Source organism: Nyctereutes procyonoides, unplaced genomic scaffold (assembly GCF_905146905.1).
Source record: "Nyctereutes procyonoides isolate TBG_1078 unplaced genomic scaffold, NYPRO_anot_genome, whole genome shotgun sequence".
NCBI classification, from domain to species: domain Eukaryota; kingdom Metazoa; phylum Chordata; class Mammalia; order Carnivora; family Canidae; genus Nyctereutes; species Nyctereutes procyonoides.
Window position 1 is genome coordinate 8,014,435 of NW_026575051.1, and position 24,307 is coordinate 8,038,741.

Consider the following 24,307-nt stretch of genomic DNA (forward strand, 5'->3'; position numbering starts at 1 on the left):
TTCCAGCAGGCTCCACTCCTTGACTTTCTCTTTGGAGGGGAGAGCAGGAAGGGGGAAGATGAGTGCCAGTGAGTTGATGGCGGCGGACAGCTCTGTGCAAGTGTTTCAGTTTGGGATAAACAGGAAGATTCCGAGAATCATTAATACACGGCACAGCAGCAAAGAAAGAACGAGACTGATACAACCTGAGAGAAATAACTGGTTGAGGGGGAGGAGGAATTGTTGGGAGAAAGTGTTCAGTTCGGCAGCACCAGGTAAGCTCAGTTTGATTTAAACTGTGAGTAGAGTTCTCTTCCTCCCTGGTAGTGGTGATTCCTGTTCTCAGAAGGCTCATCACATCCCCATGCTCCAAGCCTTGTAACACTGAGGAACTGTTTTCCTTCATAGATACGTATCAGATCCTGAAGAAACATTTTCTTTGCTCCAAGATCCACACTATTAATATTCATTTGATTGGCAGTGCACTGCCACCAAACTATTCTCAAGCTCTCCTAAACTAAATATAACTCAAATGGGTCTGGGAACGATCACATGCAGTGTACTCCCCAAATTCCACTAGCTGTTTACGTGTGTGATGCCCTAAGTGTGGAGCTTGCTGCACACACTCTTATCTGCGTCTGTCCTGGGGTGGGGGGTGAGGGGTACGATTGCTGACCAGCAGGTGTGGATGATGTGTGTGCGTATGTGTCAGCTGTGCAGCTAGCAGGGTCTGGGACTATTGTGAATTGAGCCTGAGTTCAGCACTCTGGCCAGCTCCCCTTGTTAGGGGCTTAAGTCACGGGGCCTCCTCTTTACCTTAGAACAGCTAAATCACAGAACTGAAGCAAACCCCTTACACTGCAAAGCTACTTCAAGATGACTCTCCAGATTGCCCACATGGTTTTCAGTTGCCTCAATGCAGTCCCCGACGAACCCACACCAGCACCATTTTTGAGGACTCGGAGCAGGGAAAGACCCCACCCAGATCCAGAGAAGTGAGGAGGGAGGCTTGCAGAGGTGACTTGCTAGATGGTGGTTGGGCTGGGCCTCCAAGTCCAGTGAGGACTCTGGGAGGAAGGATAGGTAAGAAATATAAACAGCCATTCAAGATCTGCTTAGTAAAAGTTGGTCATGTGTGTCTGGAGTTTCTGTTAGAAAAGGAAATGCAGGAATGCCTGGGTGGCTCAGCGGTTGAGTGTCTGCCTTTGGCTCAGGGCGTGATCCTGGGGTCCTGGGATTGAGTCCCACATTGGGTTCCCTGCAGAGAGTCTGCTTCTCCCTCTGCCTACGTCTCTGCTTCTCTCTGTGTGTCTTTCATGAATAAATAAATAAAAATCTAAAAAAAAAAGAAAAAAAAAGAGGAAATGCAGCAGCAAAGGTAGACAAGTTAGCTCGTGGAGATGCCATCTCCTCAGGGACTTATACTGCAGAGAGGAGGGGAATGCTGCGCTTTGCTATCTCTGCTGTAGTACTTCACTCATCTTGTCTTAAAATTAAGAAACTGAAATGCAGCAGAACACACATGGAAACAGCAAGTGAGCCATTTTGAACAGCAAATCCAGCGATCTTTTAATGAGCTGGCTTAATGGTTTTCTGATGCATCTGTGCTTATTTGACAAATTGTTCTGCTAACCACACAGAGAAAGTGAACTAAAGGTCCTAAGCTTCTCTGGCTCTCTAACCTCCCTGAAGTTGGAGAAGACTAGCAAACTGAGCAGCTTTAGCCTGGCAGGAATGGCACAGCCACCATCAAGGGCGGATAGAGTCAGCTCACATCCACACCCTGAAAGGCTCAGTCACCACCTCAGTGTGGGCCATCTTTCAGCAGCTCCCATCTCCACAAAGAAAGAACACCCTGAGGGTGTGTGTGTGTGTGTCTCCTGTGCACAGCAGCATAAAGTTAGGAGATGATGAATTGGGAATCATGCCACCCACTGTGAAGGTCATGGGACCACACAGTCCAGGACGAAGATGGGCAGGAGCCTGAGCTGTAGATGCTTCCTCTCCATGCACAGACAGGGTTCCATTATTGCTAATGTCTGCGACGTGCTCAGGGAAGGTAAAATATATTCCAGAGGTTTATTTTCCCTCCACTGAATTGATTCTAATCTACGGTGCTGACCCTGCCTTTGGCTCCTACGAGGAGCCACACTCTATAAAAACTCTCAAATAAAATATGTCGGTGTCCTCTGCTAATAAGACAGCTATGTGAATGACATGCTAAGTATTCAACAGAAACCAAATGAGTATCAACTCGAACTTGTTTTCCTTTTCATTGCCTGCAGTGAGTTTTTTGGGGGGAAGAAAATGTGAGAAACTTGTGCAAAAACATTGCCATGTCCCTAAAGTGTTACTTGCTGGCTCAAACCAGCTCTCTGGCCATGCCTGGAGGGCCACATCAGGAAGTGTTGTTAAGCAGTGTAATTCAAACACTTAATGCCACAGTGTGTCTACAGTATCTATAATTACTTCTGCTCTATCAGTGGATACAGATTGGCAGGAAGCAGATAAGCATTATTGTTTTCCCATTAATGACCCAAATCTCCTGCACTTCGCCTACATCTGAATCTATCTGAGGGGAGAGTTTTTGCTTCTTCCCTTTGGCCATTTTAGTCAGTTTCTCAGGACCTTATCTAGCGGTGCATTTTCTCTCTGATGCACCCATGCTCCTCCCCACCCCCACAATACCTCCCTCACCGTTCCCCCCCCCCCATCCTCACAATGAGCTTCCCTACACTCCTCCCCCATCTAGCCACGTTAGGAATGCTGCTCTCTCAGCTGTGACCAATTTGGGGGTGCAGCTGAGAGTGAGGCACTGCCAGGGCTGAAACGATGCACCGCATTCCATACTCTGGCACAGTGAGAAGCATGGCAGCCAGCGGCTTGGATCCTAACTTACATTGGGGTTTTGCAACCTTTCTGATGGGGCCTGTCAAAACTACCAGTAATTAGTCAACCCGGACAATCTAGCATGACTAATTGCCACTGTGTCAGAGCAATCTGGGAGAAGGAAAACATATATAAATGAGAATGCTTGAATGTGGTGAGCAAAAAGCTCCCAAAGTTTGGAACATATAACAAGTTAGGGTCTTGGCTTCTATGCAGGGGAGCCGGTGAGGGAGGGATGTCAGGCAGAAGCAAGAGTCACCCCAGGCAGGGGCTGGACCTTGCCAAATGGCTCACACTTTACTTCCAAGTCTGCAGGTCTAAGCTCCTCCCCCTAAAACTAATCACATCCTCAAAGCAGATAAACCTCAACATCCCATTGGTTTCGGAGAGGGTCAGATGTAGAGCTTTGAATGTGCTGAGAGAGGTGAGCCATGCTCTCAGGAGCTGGATTTGTCTTCAGTGCTCTCAGGGGATGTTTGCTCTTCATGAATGTTTAAACAAGATAATTTTCATGCGATTTCTTAATGTATAAATTCATGTAAAATACTAGCTGCGTCTATACATGGATGGTGTGTAATTCCTTGCACAGACGTGAAATGGATTCAGGCTTTTCCCTAATTTGCCTTGTAAACGTCAAATAAAGCCTTGTCATTACTGTGTCTCTCTTGCTGTTCCTGTGGGAGAGGAGGCGTTCTGCAATGTCAACCCAGGTGACTCGTGGTGAGCGGGAAAACACAAAAGATGCCATTTCCAGCCCAAAGGAAAAAAAAAAAAACCTTGTTCATTACTCGTGTCGTGATTTTCATCTTCAAAGCACTTACCAAGTACTAATTTATCCATCACAGCCTTTATACAGGGAATGCACTGCCATTTAATTAGAGAAGTTGGGTGGTCGAGTGGCTTCAACAATGACTGGCGGCCAAATGGACGTGTATTCTAATTCCACTCATTCATTTGATCTCCCCTGTCTAAATGAACTCAGTCCATTAAATCCATTTTTTTTTTTCAAAAAATGCCATAAAAGCAGAAACCTTGTTTGCAGAGCAGCCACAGAATTTGAATGGAGCTGCTGTTTAGAGGCTCACCTTCAGAAAAAGGAACTTTCCTCCAATGTAGATAATCCCTCACTTTCCGGGTTTGCAACTCACTTCTAGAAGAGCAGAGGAATTGCAGATTCTTCTAGTCCCTCCACCGTTGCAGCTACACCTGTTTGAAGATCCATGTGCTCATCTGAAGGTTTCTCTAGATGCACCTCTCTTTTAGATGAGCCTTGGGGATTGTCTCTTTCAAACTTAATAATAATTCTTACTCATGAGAGCAAATGACAACTATAGCCAAAAGCTGGTATCTGCACATGGTGTCTGCATCATGGCTGGTCTGCACCAACCTTGCTTTTGACTTCATTCACTCTCCTGTGATGTTCTCACCTCTGTCTTTACTCCGCCATTCAGCAGTGGAAGTAAGATGGAGCTCAGAGCTTTCTCTTCCTGCCCCATACCCAGGGAAACACCTGCCCAAACCAATACTGACCAGCACATTTGTAGATGTGCTTCCTCTCCATGCACAGACAGGGTTCCAGGAATCCAGACAGATGCAACCTCAGGAAAGGAGATTACATGCTGGCCTAATAGGTCTCTACCTCAGCCTGAACAAGGGGTAGGGTCAGCTTCCCTGTTCTGCTGGAGGAAATAAATGAGAATTCATGGCCTCCAGGCTCACTCATGTTCAAGTGCAATATGGAGCCACAGTCCAGTGACTGATGCCCCACAGATAGGGATAACTGAGGCCCACATAGCACTGGTGAAGAATCTCCCTCCTATGCCTTGTTTGGCAGCATTCCCAAGGGTTGAGATTTCTCCCCCTTCCCTGCCAAATCCCTTGCCATCCCTTCAAAAGCCTATGCCTTAAACATTTCAGTGTCTTTCTATCCCTCCCTCTCCCTTCTTTCTCTCACACACGCACCTGTGCACACACAACAAACAGAATACTGAAAACAAAGCTCTACATCTCCCTTACCAGAAATAGTAGGGAGAAAACCCCAGCAGTGCAAACTGGAACAGAAAACAATGTAGGCAGAATGTTGGAGAAGATGGAAAAACAGAACTAATACTGGACAAGGAAGAAGTAGACACTGAGTGCCCCCAAAGGTGGGAAGAGTAGGTGGGAGAGATGATGAGGCTAGAACAGAAAAGCAAATAAAGAAAAACAACAAGACTGTGTAAATGTGGGAAATAGCTGTAGTAAGACATGAGAGGAAATTGCAGAGGTGGGGAAAAAAATGGGAACTACCAGTGATGAGTGGGAGGGAGCCAAGTTAGAAGCCCTATCTCCAGCCGCTGTTATTAACTCCTTCTATAAATCTGAGCTCTTTCCCTGAAGAGTTCTCTAATCCTAAACTGTGATACATTCTTTTCTTTGGTCCTAGGGTTCTTTTTAACTAACATAATGATTTTAGAAAGAGAAAAAGATCACAGCCTAGAGTAAATCCAACATTTTTTTTCTCCCACAGATACAGGGTGTTAGAATGAATTATTGTGGCTCCTCCTCATGTAGGACCAATAGACCTCTGGATTTATGTGTTGCAACCTCCCAGAATAAAATCAATAGCTGAGAATTATAAACACTGAGCAGTCCCAAGCCATGAGATGGACTCTCTGGGGCTGAAGCAGGCGGGTAACACCTGGTGGGGATTTACAAGAAACTTTTTTTTTTAAACTTTCCATATCTCTAGGGTGAAAGAGCAAGGACTTGAAATAATAAATAATGTTTACAGAAGACTTTTCAGTTCCAATGACCTAAGGCAGACTTAGAAACATGGCTCAGGACATGGGCATTTTAACCACAACAAATTTAATAGCCACAACAAAAAGGCCACAGTTACTATACCTATTAGGGCCAATCTTTGACAATCTATAACCATTTATGTACATTTATGGCTTATAGAGACAGGTGTTTGACCACCATTTATTTTGTTCTCCAGAAAGCTTCAGAACTTTAAAAATACCTAGGAAATGAAATTTACAGTTGTTTTGAACCCAACACCGGAATCCACCAATTTGATGCCACCTTTACAATGAAGCCACTCTTAAGCTCTTTCATTTTTCAAGTTCAGGTAAGGGCAGTGAAAGCTGGAGGGCCGAAATGCAGGAGACACATTCTATAATGTAAAGACATATCACTCTGATGAAGCTAAGCCAATGTCCTTCTAACAGTATCCTTTGGAAAAGTAGAGTAAAACATCAGATGAAAAGACACTTGCACTGGGGTGCCTGGCTGGCTTAGTCAGTAAAGCATGCAACTCTTGACCTCAAGGTTGTGAGTTCAAGTCCCACGTTGGGTGTGGAACCTACTTAAAAAATAATTTTTTAAAAAAGACCAAGATATGTACATTCATATTATATAAAAGAATAGGTTACCTTACAAAGTATACAAAGAATACAAAATATTCCAAAGTATGTTGGAATCTTCTTAGCAATCAAAAGAAATTTCCGTAACACCACACTTTACATAAGGTATTTACTAAAACACCTTCTCTCAGAAACCCGTAAAGATCAGTAAGGCTGCCAACCAAAGCAGAATGGGGCCACTAGTCAGAAAAGATGCCACATTCATCGAGTCTTGGCATCAGCTGCAACCACATTCTCTCAAATTCTCCCAGCCTGGAACTCTGCCTGCTTCTCAGATTCAGCCCTTCTAGCAGCAAGTGTTCTTTGCCTCTCAGTTTCATTCACTGGGTTAGTCTTGGCATCATTCCTCACAGAAGAAATGCAGCCACTTGAGATATTCTACATCCATGATCCAGAGCCACTGAGGGTATGCCAAGCCACCTGAAACCCAGAAATGCCCCTAAACTGAAGTCATGTTGATAACGGCATGTGGGGCTCATGCACTCTGTGTAGCAGCAGCACCTGTGAACCAACTTTCTTCACCTGCACTCAAAATGGTGCCCTGATGTAGACTTCCAAAGGCTGCAGCAACAAGATCATGCATACCCTGTGTAGACTTTTTGGAATCTGATGTCTCTCTCCTCCTTCGGGATGGATCCTCCAAAGCTGTCATGTCCTAACATGAATTTCTCATTTCATCATCTCTCCTTAGGAAATGTCCTCCCAATTGCCCTACTCACCCTGCATTCACCAGCCTTTTATTAGGCATGAGGCTTCCTCTGCTTCTGGGAAATGTACAAATGTTAGAAAATTCTCCTCTTTCCATAAATAGTTCTTTGAAAACCACAGATAGGGGCAGAACCTGGTGTAACCCATAACCAAGAGCCAGAATAGTTAAAGACATTACTTTTTCACTGATGAAAATCTAGAACAAAGCAATTCTTTCCTATCACTCTGTGTCATTTCACTGTATGATATGAGTAGCACTGCCGAAGTCAATCTAAATCTCAGGGGAAAAGTCATTAGAAGGAACATGATTAAAACAAACTCTGCAAAACAAATCCATTTGTGTCCATAGAGATGGTCCACTGTAAATGAACTGGTAAATGTATAAAAAAATACTCTGAAAAAAAAATACTCTGCCTATAAATGCGTACATTTTTCTCTAGGAATTATCAAAATACAATCAATATTATTAGTAAAGCAACGAGATGAAGTATTAACCATAGGAGAGAGGTTAAAAAAAAAAAAGACATGGGCCTGTAGGGTAAGTGTGCTATCTTTATTAGGGGATCAACGAAGGCCTTTCAGATGATATGACATCAGGGAGACCTGGCTAGAATAAGGAAACAACTCCTAGGATCGTCTGGGGAAGTAAGTTCTAAGCAAAGGAAACAACTAGTGCAAAGACTCAAAAGCAGAAGCTCATGTTGTGTGTTAGAAGAAGGGTCAGCAAACTATGGTTCACTGCTTGGTTTTATATACAAAATTTTGTTGGCATCGTCATTTCTTCACATATTGTCACACAAGGCTGCTTTTGCTCTACAATAGCAAAGTAATAGTAGAGTAATGCAGAGACAGTACAGCCAACAAAACTATTGTCTGGCCCTTTAAAGAAAAAGGCAAAACCTTTTTATTTTTATTTATTTATTTATTTTTTTGCTAAACCCTTGTATATGATGAACATGAAGGAAGTGAATGTAACAGGGAGAGGCAAGCAGGGGCCAGATCACTTGGTAGAACAGGACCTGGTAGGTCCTGGTAAGCTAAAACCAATAAAAAACCAACCAACCAACCAACCAACCAACCAACCAACCAACCACCAAATGAAAGATGCATCTCCAAGGATTAGGGGTACAGACATCATTTATAAGGCTTCCTTTCACCAGTTCACTTCAGTGTGCCTGTCTGAACTCTGCTTTTGCTGGTCCTCTGGTTCTCAGCCTTTTATTGTATGGCAGCAACATGCACATCTGAGGGACACCTGGGTGGCTCAGGAGATGATCCTGGGGTCTGGGTTCGAATCCCACATTAGGCTCCTTGCAGGAAGTCTGCTCCTCCCTCTGCCTATGTCTCTGTCTCTCTCTTTCTGTGTCTCTCATGAATAAATAAATTTAAAAAATCTTTTTTAAAAATGTGCATCTGATAGACTCCCATGAACACACCCCTGATAGACCCAGGCAAGCAAGCAGATGTATAACATGGAGTCACCTTGCAGGTGCATTAATAAAATGGCAAAACAAACATTCACAAATAATAATAATTTCCTAATATATTAAATGCATCACAAAGGCACAATGAGAACCACTGCTACAACTACATTTTCTAGCTTTTTTTTTCATTTGAGCAAAATTCCAGACACGATATATATTCAAGTACCCTGCTACTCAAAGTATGGTCTGAAGACCTGTAGCATCAGCATCACATTGGAGCTTATTTGAAATGTAGAATCTTAGGTCTTGGCCCAGACCTACAGAATCAGAATTTTTTTTTAAAGATTTTATTTATTTATTTGAGAGAGAGAGAGAGAGAAAAAGAGAGAGAGAGAGAAAAAGAGAGAGAGATCATGAGCAAGGGGGAAGGGCAGAGGGAGAAGCAGACTCCCCGCTGAGCAGGAAGCCCAATATGGGACTCAATTCCAGGACCCTGGAATTATGACCTGAGACAAAGGCAGAAACTTAACCAACTGAGCCACCCAGGTGCCCCAGAATCAGAATTATTTTAACAATCCCCAGAAGATTTGAATGGTCATTAGCATTTGAGATCACTATCCTGATTGGTCTCCAACTACTCTTTTCTAAGAGTTTGAAATATAGTTTTACATGTCAAAGAGGTTAGCCTATTTACACTATTCATACTAGTGAATGCTGGCTACAACTTAAAGGTTAATAATGAAGGATTGGCTAAATAAATAATGATACATTTATCTAAATAAAAATATTAGCGGCTGGCAAAATCAATACTGTAGAAGGACGTGAGAATTTATTCGTAGCTTATCATTAGGTGAAAAAATATCAATTATAGGCAAGACTAAGACTAAAACAAATGTATAAGTGATAATCAAAGAACAGAATGTGGCTCTTATTAATCTAAACAATATAGTGATGATATGACTAATAAAATGAGGAAAGAAAAATGGATAGGGAGTGTAAAGCAGTGTAGTTATATTGACTTCCACATCTTTCATAGCCACAGGTAACAATATGTAATTTAAAGCTAATAAATCAAGTAATTATATTTAAAATGTAAAGTCAACTGTCAATAGGATTGAGGATTGAGTATTGAGGAGTGAAGTTGGGAGAAGGTGGAAATACTAACTTCCAACATTTCTTTTTTACATGATATTAATACTGCCTAAAAACCCAAAGGATTAAGTACTGTAAGTTAAAAAAAAAAAAACTTTGGAACAGAAATCTTAAGTTTTCCAAATTATCAAAAGAAACACACACAGAGAAAGGGGAAAACAAAACCAAACAAGAAACGGAGACCAAGTGGTAAAATTACCAAGATAAACAGAAAGCAAACATATGATGAGATAAACAAGACTTCAATAAATATAAATGAGCTAAACTTACCTATTAAAAGAAAAAAAGAAAAAAGAAAAGAAAAATAGTCTCATACTGTATTACAAAGTAAAATTCAACTATTCTCTGTATACAAGTAACATACCTGATAAAAATGACTCAGGCTGAAAACCACAGTGTACACAGAGTCATGCTTGGCAAATGCAAACAAATGCAAGCAAAGGTCCCAATTTTAATATCAGATAAGGATGAATTCAGGGCAAAAAGCATCAAAGAATACAAACATGGCTTTTTATAATGATGAGAGGGGACAACCTGTAACGAAGACTTAAAAGTAGGCTTTTTATGTACTCCAAAACCTAAAAAATACAAAAAAAATTCTATAATCTCATGAAAATTATTGATTAAAAATATTAACAGAGTCTATCCATCCACTAAAAGAACAATACATTAAAATCAAGGGTCAGGATCAGCGGTTGAGCGCCTGCCTTTGGCCCAGGGCATGATCCTGGGGTCCCGGGATCAAGTCCCACATCGGGCTCCCTGAACGCAGAGCCTGCTTCTCCCTCTGTGTCTCTGCCTTTCTCTCTCTCTGTCTCTGATAGATAGATAGATAGATAGATAGATAGATAGATAGATATATAGATAGATAGATAGATAGATAGATAATCTTAAAAAATAAATAAAATAAAATAAAATAAAGGGTCATTTATTCCAGGAATAAAATAATGGTTTAATATGAGTAAATATTTAAACTTATTACATTAATTGGTCAAAGAGAAAAATCACATAATCAATCTCCACTACACTGAGATTTTGTGAAATGCAACATCCATTCTTAATTTAAGAAGAAAAAAACCTTTTAATAACATAAATACAGATGATAATTATCTATCCACTTACCCTAGAGCCAGCAGCATGCTTAATGGGAAAATACTAAAACCTGTTCATAAGGTCAAGAACAAGACAAAGACATCATTGACTATCATTCTGATTTAACATTTTTCTGGATGCTCTAGTCAATGTTATTAGATAAAGAGAAATAACCAAGGGGTGTAAAAGCTGGGAAAAGAGGAGTCAAATTTTACATTATTAGAAAAGAAAATAATTATCTATGTGGAAAATCCAGGCAAGGGAGTGAAACACCATTATAGTTAGTAAGAAAATTCAACAAAGGACAAGAGTTATAACAAATATACCAAAATCAAGAGCTTTCATATATATATATATATATATATATATGACATCTATGTATGTATAAAAGGTCAGGTGCTCCATAAGTGAATGGATGGGTGGGTGGGCGGCTATATATATATATATATATATATATATATATATATATACATACAACCAGTTGGAAGAAGTAACATAAGTCCTCAGAATGCACACTTTTTCCCAAGCACGCTAGTCTCCCTCTGTTTGTCACCTTTTTCCTAGGTGGTTTCAGGTGACTAAAAGGCTATCTTTGCCCCTGCCTGTTTTTCCAGGGAGTAGCTGACGCTTGTTCAAACTCAGTACAAGGTCATCTTCAGGAGGCTGGCCCCTTCCAACCAGAGCCTGCATTCAGACATCACACTGTCAGAGCGCTTACCACATTATCCTGTAACTATCTGATTATCAGCTGCCTCTCCCATTTGACTGTGAACTCCTTGAGAAAAGAGCCCAGCACCAGGCCTGGCAAAGATTAGTTCCTCCATCAACCTCCATGTTAGATAGTCCATTAGGCTTCTGATTCTCTTCAAAAGAAATAACTCAAGCCTGAAGACAGACAGATCAATGGATAAAGATGGGCAGATAGATAGGGAGAGATATGTATTCAGAGAAGTTAAAAAAGCAGGTGCTATTTATAGATTATTATGTCTCATTTGGTCACATTTATGAATTGTAATTCTTTCACCAATGAAAGAATTAATTCAGTAAAAAAATTTATTCAGTAGAATGCTATTAAACTGACGAATGCACAAATGTATCGTTTTTGGAAATAAATGGTAACAGATTTTATTTGGTTCCTTTTCTAAAATATTTGTGATTTTTGTTGTGTTGACTTTTAGGATATTCCGATTTAGTTTTTTCATTATCATTATCATTAATATTATTGGTTTCCCCAAATTAAAACCTTCTACTGTAATACAAAAAATAGAATGTATAAATATACTTCATAATCCAATAGTTTTGCTATATTCTCAATCTGTTAAAAAAAATCTTAAAACATAGTTGAATAAAAAGTAATGTAAACAGTTTCACCAATGGGAACGAAAAGGTCAGGTGCTCCATAAGTGAATGGATGGGTGGGTGGGTGGCCAGATGAAGGACACAGAGAATCCACTCTCCATGTGATAGCGCAGGTGATCTCTTAATAATGAAAATTGGGGGAGGTGCCTGGGTGACTCAGTCGGTCAAGCATCTGCCTTCAGCTCAGGTGGTGATCCCAGGGTCCTGGGATCCAGCTCCCCACTGTGGTCCCTGTTCAGCAGGGAGTCTGCTTCTCCCTCTCCCTCTGCCTGCTGCTCCTGCTGTTTGTACTCCCTATCAAATAAACATTAAGATAAATTAATATTTAATTATTAAATAAATATTTAAGATTTACTTAAAAATACATTAAAAAATTAAAATTAGATTGTGTCATTCTCTTACATAAAAATATTAAGTGTGTGTAAATAAAGCCCAAAACCTAAAAGAGAAAAAAGAAAGCAATGAGCAGAATAGTGTGCACAGTGTGCTGTTTGTGGGCTGGACAGAGAATAGTGTGACATGGGGGAGGGAGACTCTACCCCTGTAAAACTTACATGCCTCCTGAACTCCTGTATGCAAGTACAAAAATAAAATATTCTTTTTTATGATTCCAAAATGTTTTAAAACGAGTTTGTGTTTCTTTTTGTAATTGTTTTTATAATTTTTTTAAGGATTTATTTACTCATGAGGGACACAGAGAGGTAGAGATATAGGCAGAGGGAATAGCAGGCTCCCTGCAGGGGAAGCCCCATATGGGACTCGATCCCAGGACCCCAGGATCACAACCTGAGCCAAAGGCAGATGCTCAACCACACAGGTGCCCCTGCAATAATTGTTTTTAAAGAAAACTTCAAAAATAATGCATCTTTAATTACCTTATAGTCTTTGGAGTTAGTCCTCAGCATTTTAAAGCCATGCATGTGTTCTTCTCCATGTGATCCAAATGAACAGTCCGAAAAATGGTGAACCTTGTTGCCCCTTTACAAAACACTTATCTTTCTTTGCTTAGATCTAATATATGCTAAGTTTCCTTCCTATTTAAACATTTGTGATATCAGTGGTTCTTGTTCTTTGAACTTTGGCTTATGAGACTGCCCGAAGGAGGCTGCTAAAATACAGATTCTCAGGGTGCTAGGCCCAGACATTCTCCAGCAGCAGGTCTAGGTGGGTCCCTGGAATCTGAATTTTAAAATCACTACAAGAGATTCTAATGCAGGTGGCCCATAGTCCACACTTTTCAAAATATTCATCTATGACTTGTTAAGGAAACTCAGAATTGTTCATTTAAAAATGACAATCCTACTCAGTATAGAATTTAGATTTGAAAGTGATCTCTCCTTCTGATGACTCCTCCCCTAACACACACACACACACACACACACACACACACACACTGCTTAGACCTTTATAAACATCTGTATTGTGTTACATGCCTTTATAATGTGGTTCTCTGTGTACTTTGTCTTCTCTCTCAGCTTTTTGAGAGATCCAAATCTTTATCTAACCCAATGCTCCAATGTTGCAAAATAAAAAAGTAGGTGACAAAAGACCAGAGCACACAGTTCAAATTTTACTTTCTTGGGCTTAGGGATCAAGTTTCTCCACCGGCTGTACAAGTTTCTAGTATCCCCCTTCCCCCCCAGCCCGCCCCCAACAAAGCTCTGATATAGACAAGCACAGTGCCAACCCCTTCAAAGCACAGTACTGCCTGCTAAGTCTAGAGACGGGCTGTTGTTTTATTTTAAAATATCAGTATAAATCACTTCTGGTAGTTTTCTGTGCCTTTCCCAGGACCTCTGATGAGCCCTTTCCTCTGTGAATTTTAGAGTGAAAAAGAATTCCTAAAAAAGTAGCACAAGTGGTTCAGATAAACAGCCCGGTGGGTTTTCCACATCACATAAATTATCAAGTGTGGGGAGAAGGGTTGGGGATGTATAGCAGCAGCTCCGTGCTACCCCCTGGTGGTAAGATGCTCCATGGCATCCCAGCCCCACCAGGTATCCTGGCTCTCACAGTGGAACAGTGTGCACTGACAGCCCAAGCTCACTTACGGGTCCCCAGCAGCGCCAAGCCTAAATACAAATTTGCTGGTAAACAGTCAACAGTGCCAGGGGCAGGAAAACATGCAGTTAGAATGTTACTTTCTTTTGCCCAGCTGAGGATCATCATTCTGTCAATTGTGTAACTTTTTTTTTTTAATTTTAGCACAGTTTATGAGCCTAATCTTAAGGAAGAGATCAAAGGCAAATGTGGAAGACCTCAACTCAAAGCACAACCCTAATAGCATAAAATATATATACCTAAATCATCACCAGCAAAACTCCAGAGCTTTTGAGAAAAGTCACTGCACCTACCAACCGGGACATTCACCCTGCCCTGATCCAGAACCTTCAGAATGGGTCAAGGCTAACTTGGAAATGATTGTCCCAGAGGTACAATTTGGGTGATTTAGCCTGCAGAACAGAGAGGACTGAGAGAGAACAGAGTAACAGTTCACCAGTCTGGATGATTTTCCATGTCCCCTGAGATTAGATAAGAAATAACATGGAGTGGCACTGAGGATGGCTCAAGTGTCTCTGTAAAGGATTTCCTAAAAAGTGCCTACATCTTGTACCTGGATTCTTCTTTAGGGGTCACTAGGGGAAAAAAAATATTTGGCCAGGAATAAACGTGCCCAAGGTGAGGGGGATGCATTTGATGGTATTTTGGGGTCCCTTCCACCCCTACAAGCAGAGGTTCATTTAACAGTGTCTATGAATAGACAAGATAGGATAATGTGAATAAAAGCAAAAACCAATGTACTTGTAAGGTTCAGACAGAAATGACCTCAACCCGTGCACACAGCAATCATAGGGACTGAATGCATCTCTGGGATTTCAAGTTCCCTGGTGACAGAAGCAGCCTTTAATGGAAGCTGCTTGCTGAGCTAATGGTAGGGCCCTGAGTGGAAATTCTGTGATCAATAGGCCTTTCTAAATTCAGGAAATCAAGACTGCACCTAAAGCCTAATGGTCTGATAAGAACAGCAAATACATACTGTCCTTTTCTCTCCTCCCTGCCATGCATTTAATTGGTTCACACCCCATTTTTCCTAGAAGTTAATGCTGTCATTATATGCAAACTTTGGCAAGAGGTGAGCTAGGAGAGGTGATAGATCGTGCACAGAAAATCCCTTGAAAGATGAGCTTAAGGCAATCAAGCTCCACCTCATTATACATAGCTACATTTTCAAAGAATGCTAGTGAGGTGTCCACTGCTAAGTCAAGTCTCTCCTATGCTTAAACAAAGTCTCTGCTGAGACTGCTAATTGGATCACACGTTCCCAGTTCAGAGTTATAGGCCCTTTGCTTTAGGTAAAAGTTTGATTTACACATTTTTGAAATGAAAATTCTTTCCTAGAACAATGCTTACTGAACTGGGCATTGTAGTGAGTCTTTGATCAGGGATATTTCTTCCTTGTATTTGGCTTGTATGAAATGTAAAAGCCCAAGTAAAATAGCAGGGAAATGAAGAAAGGCTTAAGAAAATAAATCAGGAAATGAAATCATGTATCTTAAATACAATCAAAACTTGCCTGCTTAATAGGGATTCATCTGTTTCCCACACTTTCTAGGGGCCCAGTTAGACAGAACCTGCAGAAGACTTCTTTATGAGGTAAAGAGAATTCAGCTCAAGAGATGAACTGACATCTGAGCGACAGCTAAACTCCCAATCAGCAAAGGGCTGGAGAGAGATGCTAAGCAGGTGAGAAGAATTTTCAACAAAGGCAGTTAGTTAGCCTCAAAGTGTGATCATGAGAGTATATCCTCTGTATTCTTCCTACAACTGAAACTTCCCTCACTCTATTATTTTTTAAAATTATTTACTTAATCTCTATGCCCAACATGGGGCTAGAACTCATGACCCCAAGATCAAGAGTCACATGCCCTTCCAACTGAGCCAGCAAGGTGCCCTGTCTCACTCTATTGTTGATATTGCTTGTTTTACTTTGTCTACCACCCTCCCAGCTGGACTGTATGCTCGGAGCAATAAGAATATGTCTGCTTGAGCAGCCCAGGGGGCTCAGCGGTTTAGCACCACCTTCAGCCCAGAGCGTGATCCTGGAGACCTGGGATCGAGTCCCATGTCGGGCTCCCTGCACGGAGCCTGCTTCTCCCTCTGCTGTGTCTCTGCCTCTCTCTCTCTCTCTCTCTCTCTCTCTCTCTGTCTCTCATGAATAAATAAATAAAATCTTTAAAAAAAAAAAGAATATGTCTGCTTTCTTCATTATCATATCTCAAACGCCAGCCAGAGTACTGGCACTCAATGAATAGGAGTTAAATTTAAATTGAGCTAAGATTTTACTGTATGAAGCAAATCAGACAAGAACGAAAAAAGAATTCAGCAACAAGCATCTATTATTTAATGACATCTCATAAGTATTAAAGTTATTGTCATTATGTAAGAATAACTGCATTCTGAAGTTATGAAAACTTATGGAGGAATCATTAATTTATTAAAATCTTAAGTTCAGAAAAAACTATTGCTTTAAAACCAGACTCTACTTACTCATCAGTGTGATCTCATAAAAAAGGTATTTAGTGGTTTGATTTGCCCAAATTTAATAAACCCAAACTCTAACTTTGTACTGGAAGGACAACTGAAATCATGTCTGTTTACCACCATTTACATAATTTCTTACCAGTGGCCACAGGTGACAGGGCTGCTTATTCTAGAGCCCTCAGAATATAAGAAACAAACTAAGTTGCCAGTAAGTCTGGAGTTCCACTTCCATAGTTCTCATTTGAATACACTCAAGAATTATTTTCTTGTTGAATTCATCATCAATAGCCAGTTACTAAATCTATCAACACTGACTTTGTGAAATCCCTCTTCACACCTGTCATTTAGGACGTTGTCTCATCTTCCTTCATTGAGTAGAAGCAGAATAACTGAGGAGAGTGCAAAATGGTGATGGGCAATGGGGATCTGTTGTTGAAAAGTAGATGTTTGAAAGACATTTTTTCAGGACGCCTGGGTGTCTCAGCGGTGAGCATTGCCTTTGGCTCAGGTCATGATCCTGGAGTCCCAGGATCGAGTCCCACATCGGGCTCCCTGCAGGGAGCCTGCTTCTCCCTCTGCCTGTGTCTCTGCCTTCTCTCTGCATCTCTCATGAATAAATAAAATCTTTAAAAAACAATTTCTCATTAAGAATAAAAAAGATATTTTTTCAATACCATTAATGACCAAAAAGAAAAAAAGCAAGATTTAAAGCAGGAAGGAAAAACAAAAACAAAACAAAACAAAAAACAAACAATATCAACAAAAATCCCAAAAAACAAAAACTAAAACTTGCAGCTTAAACTTTCCAGGAAAAAAAAATGCTATAAATATGAAAAGACTTAAAGAAAACTTATTTTAATACACAGTTCTGATGTACTGCCCCATTCCTTCAAATAGCTGGGTACTTTTTTTTTTTTTAAGACTTTATTTATTTGACAGAGAGAGAGAGCACAAGCAAGGGGAGCATCAGATAGTGGGAGAGGGAGAAGCAGGCTCCTGGCTGAGCAGGGAGCCCTGATGTGGAGCTCAAACCCAGGACCCCAGGATCATGACCTGAGCCAAAGGCAGACGCTCAACTGAGCCACCCAGCTGTCCCTAAACAGCTGGGTATTTTAAAGTTACCTCCTAGGTGCCCTTCTAATGCTCTGAAAACCATCTCTCTCAAATAATGAGACAAACAGATCACTTTCCTGAGTAGGTAATTTTTATAAATTGCATCAGATCCACAGTGGTATCTTTCACAGGGTTTCACTAAAACCAAAGAAAAGTTCAAAGATAAAAGTGCAGCAAAAGATCTGGGAAAGAATGTAGCACTTCAGCGTCCCAGAACTAACCTGCAAGCTGTCCTTAGTCTTGGGCACCTGAAATCAAACCCGCAAGCCCACGTAGAAGGGCTCTGAGGACTACATGTGACGCTAGCTGCATGACAACAGAGTTGGTCTATCTCCCCACCAGGGGTCTAAACTGTAACTCGTGCTCCAACTGCTCTGCAGTCAGGGTTCCCTGGATGGCTTCGCAGCCTGGGTTAAATACAGAGTAGGCACTCTTCTCTCCCTCTTTCCTCTCTTCTGGGCCTCGTGTCCCGACGTACATCCAGTAGAACAAGGACAGGACAAAATAGGCCAGGCCAAATTCCAGTTCCACAAACAGTCCCAGCAGGACCAACCAGAGAAGAACCTTCAGGAAAGTGATGCTGGTCAGGAGAGACTGGTCCCGGGGCGATGACAGAGGAATGGCTGTATTCCGTGGTGGCTGTGATGTGCTGCTCCCAGGCTGAGCCACTTCCTAGGACACAGAAACAAACAAAAAGTAATGGGCTCAGAAATCAAAACCAATTTGGAGAGACAGTTCTCATTGCCCTGAGAAGGCCTCCGGTTCATTGATTTCTATTTTCTTGCCCTGCTCTCTAAAACAATCATCTCCAAAGAACTCACATGCCCTGTTCCAACTGAATCAAAACTGATCTGCACTTACTGAGATGTGTGTGACTTGATAAAAAAAAAAAAAACTTAACAGCATTTAGACGGATTCCCATTCATGGGAGTCACTTCCTCAGATTAGTCTTCTGCTAAAAAGAGCTAACTTGTGCCCCCTACAGAAACTCCCCAGTAATTGATAATGCAACAACCACACCTAATGCTTACACACAGAATCAATGTTGATTGACTTGATTAGATGAGCTATAGTTTTGTGAGTGACATGATTCTAAACTGAGAAGTATACCAGAAACAGGAAATAAAAATCCCTTCCACTTATTAAAAACAAATCATCAGTATAGCCACAACCTTTCCATCCCGGGACGGTCCTACACACCCCCAGGTCCAGGCAGTCTCTCCTAACTGGACTCCCTGCCTCCAATTTCTTCCCTCTCCAAACCATCCTACATAAAGCTGCTAAGTGAATTTCCTAAAATACCCATCAACCTCTTATTCACAAACCTTCAACAAATTTTACTGCCTGAAGTTTAAAATTCAAACTCCTTGGGCCGGAATCCAAGCAAGGCCTTCCATTCATTCAACAGAAAAAAGTGCCAGTACACGGACCCCTGTGTTGGGTGCTAACAGGAGACACAGATATTTAGGCAGCTTTAGAGAGGCCTGAGCTCTAGTCCAGTATTTTTTTTAAGATTTTATTTATTTATTCATAGAGACACACACACACACAGAGAGAGAGAGAGAGAGAGAGAGAGGCAGAGAAGCAGGCTCCATGCAGAGAACCTGATGTAGGACTCAATCCAGGGTCTCCAGGATCATGCCCTGGGCTGCAGGCGGCGCTAAACTGCTGCGCCACCGGGGCTGCCCTAGTGCAGTATTTTTTAAACATTTTTGGGTATGGACCATAATAAGAAATACATTTTGTACCGTTGCCCAGCTATATATGTAGAAAAAGTATCACAAACCAATAAATACCTTCACCACATATGAAATCCTCATTTTCTATTCCATTTTTAAGTATTTTAAACAGAGAACTAGATACTCTAAATTGATTTCACCACCCACTAATAGGTCATGGTTTGCAGTCTGAAAAACAACGGCCTAAAAAAAATTCCGTGTACAACACAATCCACAATCCACTGCTCTATCAATGGACTTCTACCACAGTTCAACAGGTGTTACTACCCAAAGACACTGCCCACCTGTAGCCTGGGACAGGCTCCACTTCCTACCCATTCCTCAGCCCTCTGCCTTCCTTCTAGGCCAGCACGACTGGTGAAATGTGTATGCTTGACCTCGGCCATCAACGGAGAGAGGGTGCCTCCTCAGCCTCCCACAGCACTAACTGCTTCTCTTTCTCACTAAGCACCAAACTATCTGCCAGTTGTTTTTCTTTTAATGCAGGTCACACAGGTCCCTAGATTGCTACCAGGAGGCCAATGGACTGCCATTCATTATCTTTTGGCATCTCCAGACCCAAACACAGCACCTCACACACAGTTTCTCAATACAGAGCATAACTTCTAGTTCATTTCTTCAATTATATCCCCCCATTCTGTGATGATTTAAAAGGGGATCACAAACATCATTTGGTCTCAATAAAAAAACGGAGGTCATCTGATTTACGTTGCTTCAGAAATTCCATTTTGCTAGAAACTTTTTTCGTGTCAATGTTGTAATTATTACACCTTTTCAGGGAGATTGGAAAAGCCTTTAACATGCTATCAGCAACACACCCCCTTCTGACACACACACACACACACACATTTGTTAAGTAAATAAATGTCCCTTTCCGATTTGACCAGTGTGCAACAATAGGGAAATCACTGAAAGTCGCAGTAGGGAGCTAATATAATCTGATTTATATTTAAAACTATACTCTGGCTGCCAAGCAGAGAATGGGCTACAAGAGCAAAAGCAGGTAAATTGTGAGCAGCTCATGCAGGAGGACCAGGCATAAGTAAGGAAGGTGATGGAGAAGTCAGAGAGAAATGATGGACTGAGGGATACAAAATATACTTGGAATGTATACGACTTGAAATTCATAGTAGACTGAATTTATTATTGAGGGAGTATAGAAAGAATAATGCTTATGGCCACCACTTATTGGGTGCCTTCAAGATATCCTGTAATCCAGGAGACAGGCACTATTAATCCCAACTTACTGACAAGGAAACACTGAGATGTTAAGTTATTCCCCTAAAGTCACACAGCTAGTGATAGGCAGAGATGAGGTTAGTCTAGAATCCTAGGATGGTCTCCTTCCAAAGCCCTTTGTACTTTAATTAAGGGGCCTTTATGGGAGATGGCAAGGGGAAGGGTTAGACCTAGAAGGAGATGGAGGAGGGTGGAAGCTGCAAACCAACTAGCAAAAGAAACAAACAAGAGGGGAGATACAGAAATTCCTTTACCTTATTTGGCACTGGCTTTAGTACCAGTGTGGCTTCTGCTATAAAAGCTGTGTATGGAAGTGTTTGTGGTTGTCACAGCACATGGGGGCATCCTTTAGGGAAAGTACTTCCATTTCTTAAATACCAAGCTGCTTCCCACCTCAGGGCCTTTGCACCTGTGGTTTTTTGAGCCGAATGCCCACTTGCCCTCATACCACCTGGCTGGCTCCCTCTTCGCCTACAAACCTCAGAAAAAATGTTACCACATGTGCCTTGGCCTTGTCTTGGGTTTTTCCAAAAGTGGCTCCTCCTTATGAAATGTCACCTCCTCAATGAGGTCCTCCTTGCCCACTCCATCTAAAGGTGTTCTGCATCTCTCACCCCCAACTCAGCATCACACTATCCTGTTTTTTCCCCTTGCATAGCATTCATTATTCCACTCTTTTGTTTATTGTCTGTGGCCCCCAAAGCAAATGTGTGTCCTGCGAGAACAGGGCTTCATCGGCCTTTATCACCCTGTTTCCTCGGATTCAGGACAGTAGCTGGAACAGAGTGGGCACAGGATATAATTTCGCTGAATAAATGAATGATGGCGAGGGAAAGGAAGACATTAAAAGAGGATTCCTAGGTCCAAGGGAGTGATGCAAAGGCTGTGCTTAGCCAGGTGACTCCAAAGAAGGAGAGCATTTGAGCAGTGGTCAACCTGAGCCAAGGCTTGGGGTGAGAAGTCACAGGATGTGTGGGCACTTGGGGCTGCTGTGGGGGTATGCCTGGGGAGGGAGACGGGGGGGTGGGTGGTTCTGCAGGATTGAAAAAGTCATAAGCGTTCTGGGCTTACTGTGGTAGAAACTTGTCACAGAAAGAAATATTTTATCTTGGGGACTGTTTTCTTCAAGCTAAATTCAAGAGTGGCAGACGGAGGATATGGATGCTTCCTTATCAATGACAACCAAGAAGCAATTACAAATAGAAGGCTAAAGAAATTTCTGACAAGCCACCTTCTGTCAGCAAAATTATTAAGAGAGATGGATGGTAAATTGGGAGGGGAAAAAAAAACAATTTAATGAGAATTTTCACACCAGAGCAAACCAGGAATGATAACAGAATCAATGAAAATGTGCTTAAGACAGAATTCCTTATGAAAAACAGAGTAATTAATAAGAACCAACTGTGAGTCCAGCATGCCCTGTCATCCTTGTGTCAGGACATCAGCTTTTGGGTTTTTAATGGAAACTTTCTCAAGTTCAGCTTCTCTGGGTCCAATTCAATGATCTCATAGTCCTTTGGAAATGAGACATTACAGGCAAATCCTCATTGTGTGGGTTAGACATTGTTTTTTAACTGCAGAGAGGAAAAAGGGTAAGGGAAGTAGATTCTAAAATCTTAAGCGATTATGCTCAGTGAGTTCTAATCAGGTAACAATAAAGTTACCCTGAGACAAACTGCATGCAAGGAAATGGGATTGTTTGAACCCTGCTGAACTCTTTCTCTAAGTCTGATGGAACCCTGCATGTCATGGAGAATAATACCTAATCAAAATCGAGTAACAATGAGTTCTCGTTGGTTTAAAAAAAAATTGCTGGGATCCCTGGGTGGCGCAGCGGTTTAGCGCCTGCCTTTGGCCAAGGGTGCGATCCTGGAGACACGGGATCGAATCCCACGTCGGGCTCCCGGTGCATGGAGCCTGCTTCTCCCTCTGCCTATGTCTCTGCCTCTCTCTCTCTCTCTCTGTGTGACTATCATAAATAAATAAAAATCAAAAAAAATAATTATAAAAAAAATTGCCTAAAACCAGATTTTGTGCAATAAATGAACTAAGAGAAACAATTTTAAGAGGAGTAAGGTACACTTCTGCTTCAGTACATTTTTCATTTTCAAAAGGGGTTTTTGGCTCTTGCTACACTTTTGAGATACAAAGACTTTGTCACAGATTGTCTCAAAGCACCGAATTTCCCTCGGTGTCGTGTCCTGTATTCCAACATAGATGATCCAATCTCACACCTGCAAGGCCCCTTGCCACATTACTCCTGAGTGAAAACGAAATGAAAATACAGATGGGCATCAAGGTCATCTGCAAAACACGAGAATACCAAGAATTAAAGGGTGACAAGTCTGTAATACTCATCGAAATACTGTTTTCACCTGAACATTTACTGTTGCACTTGAGTAAGTTTCCCTAGTTCAACAGCGGTGCACAAGCGTGCACGAGCTACGGCCACCTCTCGCAGTTGGAGGGACCACATTTTTGCAAGCTTTGTGTTCAAATGCCATTTCTCAAGCAGAGGCTGTCTGGGCTGCATGTGGCCGAGGTGCGAGATCAGAGAAATACTTCACTACTGCCACTTCTTAGCAGTATCCAGTTAGACCCTTTACGCTCTACTAGCGGAGGGCTGAGGCTCAAAGTGGTGGTGGAGAGGTTTCCCCGAAGCCGCCGGGCATCACAATCACTCGCTGTGAAGAACTCAAGGGCAGAGGTGCGTTTTTCCAGGGCCCTAGACCCCTCGTTTCCCGATTGCAAACAGGAGCTGCGTGGGTCGCAGGCTGGGAAAAAAAAAAATGTCAAAGCCACGGATCAGTGCTGACACGAGTGGCCGGAGACGCCCGGGCACGGCCGCCGCGCAGCAGCCCAGCCCCGCCAGCCGAGGGGGAGCCACGGAGGGGGCGGGGCCCGCTCCTCGGAGGGGGCGGGGCCCGCCGGGCACCAGGCGGTGGGCGTGGCGTGGGCGTGGCGTGGGCGTGGCACCGGCCGAGGCTCGCCCCGAGGCCCGGACGGAGGCCCCGACGGAGGCCCCGACGGAGGCCCGGAAGCCAGGTCCCGGGGGCGAGGCCTCCCTCTCACCTGAGCGAGGCTGGGCTGGGCCCGGGGCCTGGCGGGCCTCGGTTTCCACACGAGGAACCGTGTCAGCCAGCCTGGGGCTGCCTTGGGAGTCGCGGCCGCTTCCGCCGTCTCTCCTGCGGTTTGCGCACTCTGGCTCCAAGTGCCGGGTTCCGCCGCCAGCCCGGCCCGTTTCCTGGCCGCCCGGAACTCGGCTAACCGCTGTTCCATGGCGCGCGCCTCACGCCCCGCGCCTCGGGAGCGCGCTCCCGCTCGCGGGGCCCCGGCTCTCCGCGGTGCCGGGCGTCCGGCAGCAGTGCGCCTGCGCAGCGGCGGCTCTGGGCCGCGCCTGCGTGCTGGCGGCTGTGGGCCGCGCCTGCGTGCTGGCGGCCGGGCCGGCCCCCGAGCGCGGGCTTTGTGACGCTGATGCGGCGGGATGCGGAGCCGACGGTCCTTTCTCGGCGCGCGCGGCCGCGTCGCAGCCTCTCGGGGGAGGTGGTTAGGGGTCGAAAGCACCGGAGCGCCTGCCGGGCCCAGTCGGAAGAGCCTCGGACTCTTGATCTCGGGCGACGAGTTCGAGCCCCTGTTGGGTGTAGAGATTACATGAATGAATAAA

The 24,307-nt window shown here is 42.9% G+C and overlaps 1 protein-coding gene across 1 annotated transcript; it reads right to left on the reverse strand.

Annotated features, from left to right (window-relative positions):
- Positions 1-17,738: 17,738 nt before the first annotated feature.
- On the reverse strand, positions 17,739-24,021 carry SAYSD1 (SAYSVFN motif domain containing 1). Its single transcript, XM_055330852.1, has 2 exons — positions 23,716-24,021; positions 17,739-18,337 (listed from the first exon to the last, which is right to left on the reverse strand). The coding sequence occupies exons 1-2, from the start codon at positions 23,920-23,922 to the stop codon at positions 17,993-17,995; spliced, it is 552 nt and encodes a 183-aa protein (XP_055186827.1). The 5' UTR covers positions 23,923-24,021; the 3' UTR covers positions 17,739-17,992.
- Between the last annotated feature and the right edge of the window lie 286 nt (positions 24,022-24,307).

What these genes read in the sequence shown, in the direction of transcription:
- SAYSD1 (XM_055330852.1), bottom strand. Translation starts at nt 23,922, where the DNA reads ATGGAACAGCGGTTAGCCGAGTTCCGGGCGGCCAGGAAACGGGCCGGG. An exon ending in CCCAGCCCAGCCTCGCTCAG is followed by an intron (nt 18,338 to 23,715) that starts GTGAGAGGGAGG and finishes TCTGTGTCCTAG; the next exon opens with GAAGTGGCTCAGCCTGGGAG.